Here is a 14188-nt window from a genome sequence, read left to right as displayed (position 1 = left end):
ACACGAGTGGTAACGCTCTCATATTTTGTCGATAAATGCAGGTGTCAAGAAGTAGTGTAATATATAACTGTGTAGAGCCTCCCAATTTTGAGTGAAGCACAGCTTGTCGGCTGTTGGGACAGTAGTCCACCAGTCCGCGAGTTTGCCCTTGAACCTCTCAGGCAGGACTCCTGCCATTTCTTGGGTGAAGGCCACTGAGTGTCTTTCAACATATACTGCACCAGGTTATATAACTGTCGATCAAGCCATTGAACTTGGGGAAATCTGACGTAGTGTACTTACAATCAACGTAAGGTTGCATCCAGTCAAATGGGAGGTATGGCCTGATTCCTGGCATTTGGAGAGGAATTACAGCACCCGGCCCTGGAGGTGGTGGAGGTGGAGGCACCCCTGCCTGACCTCCTGGCACAGGCGGGGGCGGTGGCAGCGGCGCACCTGCCTGACTCCCTGGCAAGAGCGGTGGTGGAGGGGTGTCAGGGACGTGTCCAGGGTTGAGGGGGTCCGGGTATAGCGCCCGGTGCTGAGGACCTCACGGGGGGTAGATCGGGCATGTGTACTGGCGGGCCCGATATGGGACAGCTGTCCCTGGCCACTTAGACTGAAGTGGAAAAGGTGAGAAGAAGGTTACTTCTTCAGTTCCCACTTCAGGTACATTTATGTACATGCGGCTTGAGTCACATGATGGATGCCACGTCATCCTCGGAGACAACCGCAGTCATCCGGGTGTCCCCATGGGGGATCCCAAGGGCATCCGGTGCAGGCGTGTGTGCTGGGCACAGTGGGGAGCCATCTGGGGAGCCTGGGTCGGGCAGGTCAATAGTACATTGATACAAAGGAAAGTGGTCCGTGTAAATAGAAAGAATAAACAGGAGGGGAATGATGGGAAGAATGAAATAAAGAAAAGAGAGAAGGGAGAGAAGAGAGAAAGAAAGAGGAGGGAGGGAGGGAGGGAAAGGATGGGCAGTGGGGCAGTGGGTGAGGTGTGGCCGGGTGGACCTGGGTGGGCCCGGGTCAGGCAGGTATGCCCTGACAAGGGGGCGCACCTGCTTGACCTCCTAACGGAGGCAGCAGATAGTTATGTGGAGGTGGCCCACCCTGGGGTAGAGGCAGGTCTGGAGGAGCAGGCGGTTGTGGTGGTTCATCACCTCAGCAATATTGTGGCCAAGGTTGGGGTCCAGATCTAACTGGCTCCATACCGAGGTTTATGGGAGTGAAAGGGTCTCGAAACAATGAGCAGGCGGGACCCGTATTGGGCCCAGGTCTGTACCTATCGTTCTGATACCTCTCATCGGCAGGGCCCACCTCCGTCTTTCTGCCCTTGAGGCCCTGAACAAATTCTGCATAGTCCAGATCCTTCTTGGGATCGTGGAGCATATAGGATTCATGAGGACGGTCCATCATTGGTACGGTCCCTTCATCCCTTCATAACATAGCTGCAGCGACGTTAATGCTTGGCCTGGGAGCAGGGAGCTCTATTGGCAGCTGCTGGCATTGATGTATGAAGGTGACTTCGTCGACTGCTGGTTCACACTGACTGTTTAGTTCCCAACCCAACATCTCGTGGGTCGACTTGCAGGTAGGCCTAATCTCTGCAGACCAAGCCCTTTCAACCGATTCCCGATCAGTGAAAGTGGTATGTGGCACACTGGCTGGCCTGAAACCACCGAGTCGCAATTCGTCAAACTCCTGTGAAGGGTCGACAGCTCTTTTTATGGAATTTTCCAGTGCTTCTCGAAGGCGTTGAGTCATTGGTCAAGGAAGTGCCATACAATATCGAATTCCTTCTGTGATGCCCAGCCCTTCTCAGCCAGCATGAGTGAGAAATCGCCATGTGGGTCTATAACGAATTCACCTGCAGGGGCATGAGCTGATATTGCAGTGTTGGCTTAGCACTGTCATCGGGGACAAGTTCTCTTTCGAGCCAGGCTGGCATGATTCTCTGCCAATTACAGATTTTGGTCATAGGGGTGTCGGGATCATTGAAAACTCCACCCACAAACTCTCTGATGGCCTCTATGATGAGTGTGAGATCTCGTCGCCTCCGAACGGCTTTGGGCAAGGTTCGCACATCACCCCATGGGGGAGACGTTGCTGCAGAGTCAGGTACCTGGTAGGAGAGGGTGTCTTGTGTGGATGACGCCAAAGCATCATGGTTGTGCGTTGATTGAGCCAGCATCCTTAGTGGCATGGTGTGATCTAGTCGCACCGGGGTTGGGGCACCAATGTTAAAGAAATGGGTTCTGGGTAATTGTCAGGGCACATACCCTGACTTAGCCCGGATGTCAAGGTACCGAGCTGCTCGGACTCTAAGTCGAGGGATCCCGAGCCTTCGCTGGAGCTGAGGCCGAGGGGGACAGGATCAGTCTCAATGGGGGAACCCGGCAAAGCGGATTGCGATAGGGATTACAGCTGAGCAGCGAGGGGAAGTGAGGTCATATCATTGTATATACTATGTACAACATACCTGAGCAGCGAGGGGAAGTGAGAGAAGAAAGTTATCTTCCTCACTCGCTACCCAGGGAATGATAAAGTCAGTATACCTGGCGAAGCGGGGCCACTCTGCAGAAGGAAATATAACAAATGTCTGTGCCAGTCCGGGGATGATGATCAGGCTGGGCAGGTATGGGGCAGGTGTGTCATCAGTTGTGTGTAAGCAGTCCGGACTTAACCGGGCTGTACTCTGACACCGGACCCGGACCCGTGTCCGGACCCGCTCCACTTCCCACGCACTTCCTGCACTGCATGCCGCATGATCCGACCCCAGATCCCACCTCATGTGACTTCCGGGTATCCCCGGAAGTTTTCACCATATTGGGGCCACTGTGGGAAAGTGAGAAGTTAACCTTCTTCTCACTTCCTTACCCACAGCAGGTTATGCCTTAGGATAGGCTGTCTACACACAGGGTTGTGGGCTATAGAGAGAGGGGTCATGGGGACCCAGGGTCCGTCCCCTGACAGTAATCCATTTCTTTCCATCCTTATAGACGACTTGGAATCGTCAACCTCGTGTATGTAGGGTGGCCTAATCATGTAATGAGCATCATCCAATAACCTTAGAGCTTTTGACAGAAAGCTGGGACCTCGTGGTGAATGGGAGTCTGCTGCGACAGATACTTGGTGCTCCTTATGTGAGCGTACCGTGTGCGGTGTAACGGGTCTATTGCCCTTGAGACAGAGAGAAGGGGGAGGGTGGTAGTGTGCGCAGGTGTGGTTCGTGGGGCCGGGTTTTGGTCCTGGGGCACTACCAGGTCTGCTATAACCTCAAACAAACACTCACCTATGTCTCTCTTGGACATCAAGGCTGAGGATTCTGATAAGAGGGGTCTTAGATGTAAGCAACTAACTCAGAGGGGGCGTTAGGGTCGTGGATGGCATCTTTTCCACTTGGATGCAACTTCTGCTTGTCCCTTCACAGGTCTATTCAGTACTAACTTGTTATGTACAAGCTGTTATCTAGTTTATATATGTTTGAAATGGAATGAATGGCATGGGGGAATGTAAACGGGCCGTTAGGCAACCGTAAATGATGAATATCCAATTGGGAACAAAGAAACAATAAAAGAAAAATGAATGAATGGGGAATATGTGATAACGGGTCCGAAATGGAAATTGTGAAAATTAACTCCGCAACAGTTCGCCACTGTTGGAGGAAGGGATCAAGTGATCTCCCAAACCATCAGGGAAGGGGTACCCCCCCCTGGCATAACAGGCGAGTAGTGTATGGATGCACGCTAGAAGTCCTGGGTTCGATACCAGGCTTGTCCATTTTATGTCATTTGTCCAGTCACGCTGGTTTACGTCATAAGAATTTGGAGCTCCAGATAAGTCCAGTAGTCGCACCGGATACAAATTTCCTCAGCCACAGCGCCCGCCCATCCTTCCGTCAGCAACCTCCTCGTCTCCAGCTTTCCAACGAGCCCCTATTTGTCCCATTTGGTGCAGTACTTCTTGAGATGTGGCCATTGACAGGTGCTGTCAAGACCACATGAGAGTATACTCCATGCTGAACCATCCGGGTATGGGATTGCCATTCTGGGAAATGCTCCGGGGGTGAAGAAGGGTGGTAGAGCATCACTATCGGGTGGAAAAACGGCTGGGTTGTGAGTGTGGGTATGGAGGTCTGGAGAGGGGGTGAAATTGGCGGCATGGTTGGGTGTGGGAATTTTGCTTGGGGTTGTCGGGAATGATGGGGAAAATATGGAAAAATATGGAGTGAGTGTATGGAGTGTTGGATAGTGATAGAATGAGTATCGGGAGCGTCAGCGGATATGTACTGCGTGTTGGTGACCAAATTCCGCAGAATCCGACTTTTTGCGGTACACGGAGTTGTCCCCACAACAGCGGATGTATAGGATCACAAGTAAAGGGGATATCCCAAGCTGGACCAGTCAAGGGCAGGAGGCTAACAGGTACTTGGCGCTCGAGGGAGCATACTGGTAGCGAGTGATATAACAGCTCCTTGAGGGAGCTTCCTGAGGTTGGGTTGACAGGTACTTGGCACCCAGACTCACATACCAGCAACGAGTGGGATTCCAGCTCCTTGAGGGAGCTTCTTGAGGTTGGGTTGACAGATACTTGGCACTCATATGAGCATACCAGTGATGGAGGGGTTAGTCGTTCATAGGTCGAACGACACGTTGTGGGATCAGCAGCTACTTGGCACTCACAAGAGCGTACCAGCGATGAACGGAACAGGCTTGTATCGAGTACTAATCCGTCTATAGAGTTAACCAGATTCTCACCATGTGGTGAGACAGATGAGAGCCCAGTACCTGGGAAAGCGATGTGAGTCATAACAGAAGATGTTCGCACATACCTGAGATGAGTCGTGTGTGAACTTGATGATCCATGGCTAGAGTCATCAACCTCGGTAGGGATGACCCATATAGATGGTGTCCGAGACATATATAACCTTACACAGACATTACAATGTTGGCACAAGGAGGTTTACAGTTGTTGCACAGAAGGTGGGAGTGTGTTATTCATTAAGTTCCGTCTTTCTTGGCTGTAGCTGTACATGAACATGACACTAACTATTGAATATGAATGATCACGAGAAGTCTCACAAAATGGAATAAATAATCCGGCCAGCACCAAAACCCAATAAGGGAAAGCTTAGCATGGAGTGAGTGTATAAGGAAGGGGGGGAACGGGGAGAATGTAAGAAAGAGATGGGAGGATGTGGATGAGGGGGACCCGCTGTGGTTGGCATTCAGTTGACACGGTCACGAGAGACTCCATTCCTATAACAGTCCCACACAGGGACTTGCTCGCTCTTCGGAAGATGGATTTGATGTTGGAACGAGGGGTTTGCCTTCACCACCTCCACATACAGTCCAACATATTGGTTTATTCTGAACCTAAGCATATCCATCTTTGGTGCACATGAGATATTTATTCCGCAATGAGTCGGAGCTGAGACTATGACTGACCAGGATATGGTAGGAGAGTGACAACCAGCCCTCAATATCGGGCCCCCTTGAGCGGTTGGGCATGTCACGAACCATGCAAAGTCCATCAGCACGCAGAAGGAGCTGGAATTCGAGAAATCTTGCACAGGGTTGGTGTTCAACTGCCAGTTCCCCATTGAAACCCAATCCGGAGCATCTTCCTTGCTGTTAGAGATGGACGGATTCAGACGACTCCGGAGTGGAATCGGAGACTTAGCGTGGAGGGACCTTGGCCTCAGCGACTCAAGCGGAGCGCTGTGCCATTGCTGTTTGTCCATTTGGTCCTTAATTTCACAGTAGGTGAGCAGGAAGTCTCTAGGGGGCATTTCAGGTCGATTTCGGACTGAACCCACGAGTATGTACAAGCGCCGATATATATAATGGAAGGGGCAAAAGCACAAGGAAACAAAGGGGAACCGAATCGGAACGAAGACGTCCGAACGGGGACAAAGGGAAGAAGGAGCGGAGCGGTACCGAAAGGTCATAAGGAAGGACCTGTGATACGTCTGAAAGGAGGTAGGGAGAGCAAGGCCCAGAGGGGCAGGAGGATGAGGAGAAGTGGGGATGATGACTAACTGGCTAGAATGGGAAGAAGCAGTAGTCCAAATAGGGATGAGGGGTAAACGTGAGAGATACATTACAAGCGGCGAAAGTGCCAAAGGCGATCCGCAAAGCTCAGGGGTTGCGGAGCTTATGGGGGTTACGGAAGCGGGGTTGAAAGTCCGAGGGATATTGGCAATGGTGTTTATGTAGTATGAGGTCACCAATGCAATGGACTAAGACCGATGAAGGAGCAGAGCTGGATCACCTTATGTAACCAGTTTCCTACGTCCAATAACGATATTAGAGTTTGTGCTGATTTGCGTACTGACCGTGTTTTGGTTGCCAAATATATGATTGTTCACTGTCTAAACAACAATAAACACCCCCCAACGATCTCACCTGATGTATAGATCGTCTACGGATAAAATTCTATATTGACTTTACTATGATTTCTAGTCAATATTACACCTATATTTACCACTTTTCAGTAGGATGTGATTTTCCTGATAATTTACTGAAGGAAAACTGCTAATAAAATAATTCCGCAATAAATGTTACTCAATACAGGAGTGACCAAACTGCTCTTTCTATCGCTTAGAGTGCGTGCTAGTTATCTAGCAGGTTCAGGATCGCTCACTTTTCTCCTGTGGTGTGATAACCAAGTATTGCTGAGAGATTATTCAATTAAGAAGTCCCTCCACCAAATTCTCACTAATTCTCACTATGACACTTTTGTTCAGCTGTGTCTAACTGACCCTAACTCACGCTTAGAGTGACGTGTTAGTTTTATATTAGCTAACAACTAATATTTGCTTTTATCTTTTGGAGCAAACGAACCAACCACTGGTGAGGAGAATTAAACTTTTATTTCTACCTGAGGTTTGAGAGGGGGCAGAAGCGGTGGCCTTTTATGCTTTTCAGAGGCCTCTCTACTCCCACGCCTCGCACTAGTTACATGTGCTACATTTGTATTATAGATAGTTCTAGAATGATATAGGGGGTTGGGCTGTGTAAACTTAATAATGGACTTAGGACATGACTCAGCAATAAGTAATTCATTTCTTTGTCTTTTGGGCCGATCTCAGCGGGATCTTGTAGCGCTGAAGCTATGCTCTACACCGCCTTAATTACGAACGGTTATCTTTAGAAATGACTCGGCTATAAAGGAACTTTCTAGACTGTTCTCTAATTGACCCCTTTTTGTGAAGCCACATCATTACTAATGTTCTAGAGCCTTCCCAATTAATTAACTGATCCGCGGACTTCTGAATCACTTCATGCTTATGATCCGAGATCCAGATCATCAATCATTCCTTTGTTCCGATTTATTTGGGCTTAAAATCAAAAAGTTTTGATGAATCATGGGAAAATATACAAGATCCGGTTTTTTAGCATTTTCTCCTCTTCTGATGCGATCAAAAACTGTCCGCCCGCGCCGGGGAATACTCTATCATATGGTATTCGGTCCGCCAGACTCCCGGGCGCCAATATATTTCCCTTGAGTCACATTACCTTTTGTAAGAATTAGCAAATAAATATATATGAATTATAAGGTGTTTCGCCGTTTGAGCGATATCTCCGTCAGTTTTGAAGCTTTTAGAATGAAACAAAACCGTGGATAAAGTTAAGAAACAGTCCTTCCAGATGGTAAAAAGATTACAGTCAAAAGTTTACTGGTTCCCGAGATATTTACATTTCTTTCCCAATGTTCCTTCTTATTCTGCCGTCTATGTGCTATTTTCTTGTTGTAGGGATATATTCTTTGAATATTACACCTATGTCAAGTTCTAGGCATGATTGTAGTAGATTAAATCTCATACTACATGGGTGTAGATATTTTATAATGATCTTCTAATGTCTGTCCAGTCTCATAAAGATCATGAGATCTGTTAAACGTCTGAACTTGTCACCTGTTCGTTGACTATTCTGATAGATCATTGTTTTATTCTTTGAATATTATTTCTCCTACACCGAGGTGGAGTCAAAGTCCGAGGTCAGGACTATGACGGAGGCTCGGAGCAAAGATACAATCGGCGTCTGCGTAGGAAGTACGGGACAGCAGCGGAAGGTTGTAACTTGGCAGAAGGGTGGCGGAGGAGTACCAGAGGGAGGAGAGAGGGGAAAGGTAAGGGGGAAGGAGTGGCGGAGAGGAGGGTTGTCAGGTCTGAAGGCGAGTATCGGAGCGGACGGGGGAAGCGTAGGAGGATTACGGGAGGGTGGAGGCGTTGCAGAGGGGGAGTGGAGTAGGAGGAGGAGGAGTAGAGGTGGCATGGGGGGGTGAGGAGGTGTGTTGCCAAGACCGAAGGTGAGTATCGGAACGGCAGCGGTAGGTTATGACTCCGGAGGTGAAGAGGGTGGAGGTCCGGAAGTCAGGTTGGGGTCGGGTATGCACGGATATGACACTCACTCTGACCAAGCCATCAGGCCTGCAAGAGTTGATGGCTCATGCAATCATGCAGCATATACTCACAGTCATTCCAACAGGAGATTGGCTCCAAAAGATGTTTGAAATGATATGCCGAAACCGGATGCGGTGACTAGCGATAGGTTGTCAGTATGCAGGGACAGCATGCAACAGGTACTAGAGTTGCTTATGGTGGGCAAGTGTATCTTGAGCTTGTACGATTTCACTACTATAAAATGCTCAAGCTTCAACATGTCTGAGTCACACAGATGTAGAACCTTCTCCTCCCAAGATCTGGGCAGTGGCACTTGAGGGCGCGGTTGGTAGAGAGCCTGGATATCATCAATAAGTTTAGAAGTGGGAATCCAGAGGTGTTAGAAGAGTATCCCAACCTCAGCAATCACTGGATGATATGGGACATGAAGAGCAATAGTTCCAGACTTGCCAAGGATTGAGCACTAACCCAAGATGCAGAAAATCAGGCACTCATGGAAGACTCTTTTGTAAAACACTTACAAGCCATTCATCCTCTTTCACACACCCATGAGAACCAGTCATGTGCTGAGTCATACCAGTCAATCCACCAATGTCAGTAGGGTAGCCAGTTATACAGGTAGTACTATGTTAGACACCATACGTAAGTGTGTTGTCGACCCAGAAACATGCATCTTCAAAATGCAGCACTGGATATGTCCAGGATTTTGCTCAAGCATTGTTGAATATTTCGCAGATTTCCCCAGCTTGTGAAATCCAGGAAGTATCTGACCATGGATATTCCTGTGGGAAATTTGAGGTAAGGGACATGGATATCCCAACTCAGATTTAACATGGATACTGCCAAAGTCTCGTATCTGAGCTTGGATATTGCCTTGGATATTTTGCCTCAAAACACAGTGATAGAGGTTGCACAATGTAATTGTTAGTGTTGACACATGCAGTCATTATACCCAACCCAACCCATAGAGACTTGGGAGCACCTTGAGGGTTGTGAAATCAACAACCCAAGCATGTGCAGAAATTAACTCTTCATATAATACTTCTATAGCAATTTGTAGTTGGTGCTTTGTAGTGGAGCGGTACAAGTGTGAGCTGAGGCTATACAGCCTTTTTTGGCTGCGGGTGTTTGATTCCCACTCAGTGAACCTTTTTTTATGGTCTCAGGAATAATTGTAACAACTTCCCATTTACACTAAGGAGTAAAGAAGGAAAAAAAAATAGGTTCACTGAGTGGGAAAGAAGCAGCCTTCTTCTCATTCCCGCTTCAGGCAAGTGTTTCAACCTAGTTTAGCTTTCCATCTTAATAACAATACATTCCTGCTTCAGCCTAAGTGTTATAAAAATGGGGCCTAATTGGCCCATTTCTATAGTGTCCAGGTGCAGGGAGTGGCCATGACATCAAAATAGTGTTACAGTTAATGTAACAGAGGTTTGACAGTTGTCTTTACAATGACATTAACAAGGTGTGGATTTTCATGATTGTTGTTGGTTAAGTTCTTATTATCTACATGTCGCGTGATAATATACTGTACAGAGGCCATAAGAGGCTAAAAATGGGAATTTCCCATTTCCATAACACTAAGAAGCCACACAGGGATGCCAGCCTGAGTGAGGGCTACCCACTATACAGTCTCACCACCCCACTGCCGTCTGGGCTGTTAGCGCCGAGCGTTACACCGTTACCCCACCCCTTCAGAGCCATCCCTGACACCATCCTAGGGCACAAGGCTACTGTGGGTAAGAAAGTGAGAAGAAGGTTAACTTCTCACTTTCCCACAGTGGCCCCAATATGGTGAAAACTTCCGGGATACCCGGAAGTCACATGAAGAATAGGAACCGGGCCCAGAGCATGCAGCATGCGGAGCATGTGGGGTGGAAGCACACATGTGGGTCCGGGTCCGGACAGCTCCCCAGGGGGAAGACCTTCCCACTCTCACAGCCGGAGCAGAAGGAGCTGGACGAGTTTCTGCATGAGAACCTGCAGAATGGGTGCATATGACTGTCCAAGTCCCCAATGGGGGCCCCAGTCTTCTTTGTCAAGAAGAAGGACGGGTCACTGCACCTGGTACAAGACTACTGGAAGCTGAACAAGATCATGGTGAAGAACTTGTATCCGCTCCCACTCATCTCAGATGTCCATGCCTGCCTCGGCAGTGCTAAGTACTTCTCAGCACTAGACCTGCACTGGGGGGTCCAACAACATCCAGATCAAGGATGGTGATGAGTGGAAGGCTGCATTTGCAACCAACTGAGGGCTGTTTGAGCCCATGGTGATGTTCTTCAGGCTGTGCAATTCACCTGCGACCTTCCAAGCCATGATGAATGACATCCTCTGGGATTTCATCAACTGAGTGGTCATCATCTGTTACATGGATGACATCCTCATTTTCACTGCTACCCTGGAGGAACACCAGAGGGTTGTCAGAGAGGTCCTAGAGATGCTGCAAAGGAGGAAGCTGTTCCTGAAGCCAGAGAAGTGCAAGTTTGAATGGATGCAGATCAACTACCTTGGACTTGTCATCTCCAAGGGAAGTGTCACCATGGACCCCATGAAGGTCTGGGGAGTCCTCAACTGGCTGGCCCCAACCAAGGTAAAGCCCAGATGAAGACCACACCTTCCATGCTCTTAAGGAAGCCATCACCACTGCCCCCATCCTCTCCTTCCCCACTGACTCCAGGTGCTTCAGGCTTGAGTGTGACGCCTCCAACTTTGCAACTGGTGCAGTCCTCTCCCAACTCCAGTCAGATGGGGCATTCCACCCAGTGGCATTCATGTCCAAAAGCTTCACAGACATAGAATGCAACTACAAAATATACAACAAGGAGATGCTCACAATCATCCGAGCCCTCAAAGAATGGCAACACTGTCATATCTGTACAATCCTGACCTCCACTCCAGGCTCCCGGAACTCCAAAACTGACTTCTGGAGTCCTACTTCCCTTCTGTCACCTTCTCCTTGCCGACTTCCAAGAGGTTATCCCACCTCCAGCTCTGACACCACCTTCAGTCCAACTCCAGAACATTCCGGGTCTGACCCCAACCTCGACACCTTCCAGATGAGTATGCAACACCTATGCTCCCGACTCCGGACCTCCGCTCCAGAATCCTGTTTGCGTCTCTGTCTCTGGAACCTCCAGTCTTAGCTCTGACCTTGGACTTTGACCCCACCTCCACTTATACCCATTGTATTGGTTAGCTCATTCCATTTAATTGCCTTTGCCAATATTCTGGAGTTTAACTTCCAAGTTCAGACTTCCTGGGCTTACATTGGACCTTGCAACTATTGCATTGCTCCATTCAATTCCGCTATTCTCCCTCATTCCTATTTGGGCTGCTGCTTCCTTTCTATTCAGTCAGCTGGCCATTCCCCACTCCCATCCTCCTTCCTTCCTCCTTGGGCCTTGGCCTTCACTCCTCCTTTGGGAAACACCATTGAGTCAAACCCTTGACCCTCAGTGTTGTTCCTCCCTTTGTCTCCTTTCAGAGTACCCTTGCTCCTTTTGATTCCAGACCCCTCCTTATATACAATTTACTTAGTAACTTGTAACCTCAGTCCGAAATCGACTTGATTTCCCCCAAGAGACTTTCCCTTGCTAGATCTGAAATTAGGGACCCCTAGGACAACCAGCAATGGCACAGCGCTCCACCTGAGTCACTGAGGCCAAGGTCCTTCCATGCTAAGTCTCTGATTCCACTCCAGAGTCATCTGAATCTGCCTGATCTAACAAACACCTTCTGGAGGGCACCCAAGGGAGAGTTGAGGTTTACATGGACCACTGCAACCTGGGTGTCAGGGCACACCTCACCTGACCCCACCCCACACCCTGCACCACCCTGCCCTACTCCACTTCCCCACTATCACTCCCCATTCCTCCTTTCCCTTTTCTTCATTCTCTCTATTTCTATTCCATGGTCAACTTCCCTTTTCTCTATGTATCACTACACACCTAAGGCTGCTCCCCTGACCGCTGCACCCACTGTGCGCATTCCCACCTACAGAGTGGCACACCTCCAGGATCTCCTGCAGAGACACCCAGAGAGGTGCAGCTGTGTGCAGAGATGATGTGGCTCCCCCATGTGACCCTAACTGCATGTATATAATAGCGCCTGGGGTGGGAACAGAAGCAGCCTTCTTCTCAACTTCCCACTTCAGGTAAGTACTGTAGTTCCTTCCCTTTATGTCAGGGGATGACTCCTGGGTCCCCATGACCCTCCCCTATGGCCCACAGCCTCAAGTCTGGCTAGCCCAATCCAAGGCACAATCCTACTGTGGGTCAGAGATGGTATATAGAAGAGAGGCAAGTATATACATACAACTTGCCTACTGTGGGTCAGAGATGAGAAGGAAGTTAACTTCTCATCTTCCCACAGTGGCCACAATAGATCGAAAACTTCTGGAGATATCCAGAAGTCACATGAGACCTGAGACCCGAGGTCCAGGCCATCCAGCTGCACTGAGCGTCTAGCACAGGGCACACGTGGGAAGTGCAACAGCTGGGTGTGGGCATGGGTGCAGGTGTGAGTGCGGGTGTGGATGCGGGTATGGGCTAGGTCAGGGTGTATGCCCTGACACTTTAGTGATAATCCAACTTCCCACTTCAGACTAAGTGGTTGGGGACGCTCACCCCATGACAGGACCGCTGCTATGCATAGCCAACACCTGTCCCATCGAGTCCCTTGCACTGGGACCTTGCTGCTTTTGGAGCTGTCCCTGACACGACCCCACATGTATATAATAACAGTGAAAGGTTGCTTACTATTTTGGGGACGGTAACGTTCCGTTCCCCCGTTCGCCTCAGGCCTCAGTAGGTCCATCTAAACATAAGCTTTGATGAGCTGTATATTCAACAGGGTAGAGGTAAAGGCTACCGGGCCTTTACAACTACTGTACCCACACAACCAATTACCGGTCACGCATCACACGCACCTTCCGGTCCGGCTGTAAGTGGGCTGTTGTCACGCATCACACTGACCTTCCGGTTGAATGATCCTTGTCACACCATTTTTTTTTTGGTGCCTAAGTGGCTGTGTGAAATCAGATTAAATTCAATGAAAACAAAAGCCATCTGCAAGGAAGAGTTTTTTTGGTGTAAAATGTATCAACATGAAAATTTGCCAGTTGGACATTTCCAGCGCCACTGTGGCTGGTGTCACACCAACCTTGCCACCTCTTCCGGTTGCTTGTCACACGTCACAAGGAGAAGCCGGTTGACTATTTTGTGTCACACTCGGAACCTCAGCCGGTAATTGGTCGTGTGGGTACAGTACTCCGAGGTATATATATGTAATTTACATATCTTGGCACAAATAAATAAATAAAGAACAGCATCACTATAATCAGAATTATAGTGAAGTAAGGTTAATCCCTTACAAACAGCTGGAGTGGGAACCAAAGAAGTAGCCTTCTTCTCACATTCCCACTTCAGACTAGGTGGTTGGGGATGCTCACCCCATGACAGGGCCACCGCTATGCATAGCCACTTCTCATCCCATTGAGTCCCCCACATGCCAGGACTTTGCCACTTTCAGAGCTGTCCCTGACACTGTCATATCCATACAATCCCGACCTCCGCTCCGGGCTCCCGGAACTCCAAACCTGACTTCCGGAGTCTTACTTCCCTTCCGTCACCTCCTCCTTGCCGACTCCCAAGAGGTTACCCCACCTCCGGCTCTGACACCACCTTCGGTCCGACTCCGGGACATTCCGGGTCCGACCCCAACCTCGACACCTTCCAGACAAGTACGCAAAACCTATGCTCCCGACTCCGGACCTCCGCTCCGGAATCCCATTCG

General features: G+C 49.1%; 1 protein-coding gene across 1 annotated transcript; it reads right to left on the bottom strand.

Moving 5' to 3' along the window:
* Window positions 1–1422: 1422 nt before the first annotated feature.
* On the bottom strand, window positions 1423–2188 carry EI90DRAFT_3021563 (uncharacterized protein; the record flags this gene model as incomplete). The annotated part of the gene is made up of 2 exons (XM_039057673.1): window positions 1423–1686; window positions 1853–2188. The coding sequence occupies 2 exons, from the start codon at window positions 2186–2188 to the stop codon at window positions 1423–1425; spliced, it is 600 nt and encodes a 199-aa protein (XP_038909151.1).
* Window positions 2189–14188: the final 12000 nt, after the last annotated feature.

The sequence above is a fragment of the Cantharellus anzutake genome (genome assembly GCF_015039405.1).
Source record: "Cantharellus anzutake strain C23 chromosome Unknown EI90scaffold_118, whole genome shotgun sequence".
Taxonomy (NCBI): Eukaryota; Fungi; Basidiomycota; class Agaricomycetes; order Cantharellales; family Hydnaceae; genus Cantharellus; species Cantharellus anzutake.
This window is presented reverse-complemented; position numbering and strand designations above follow the sequence as displayed.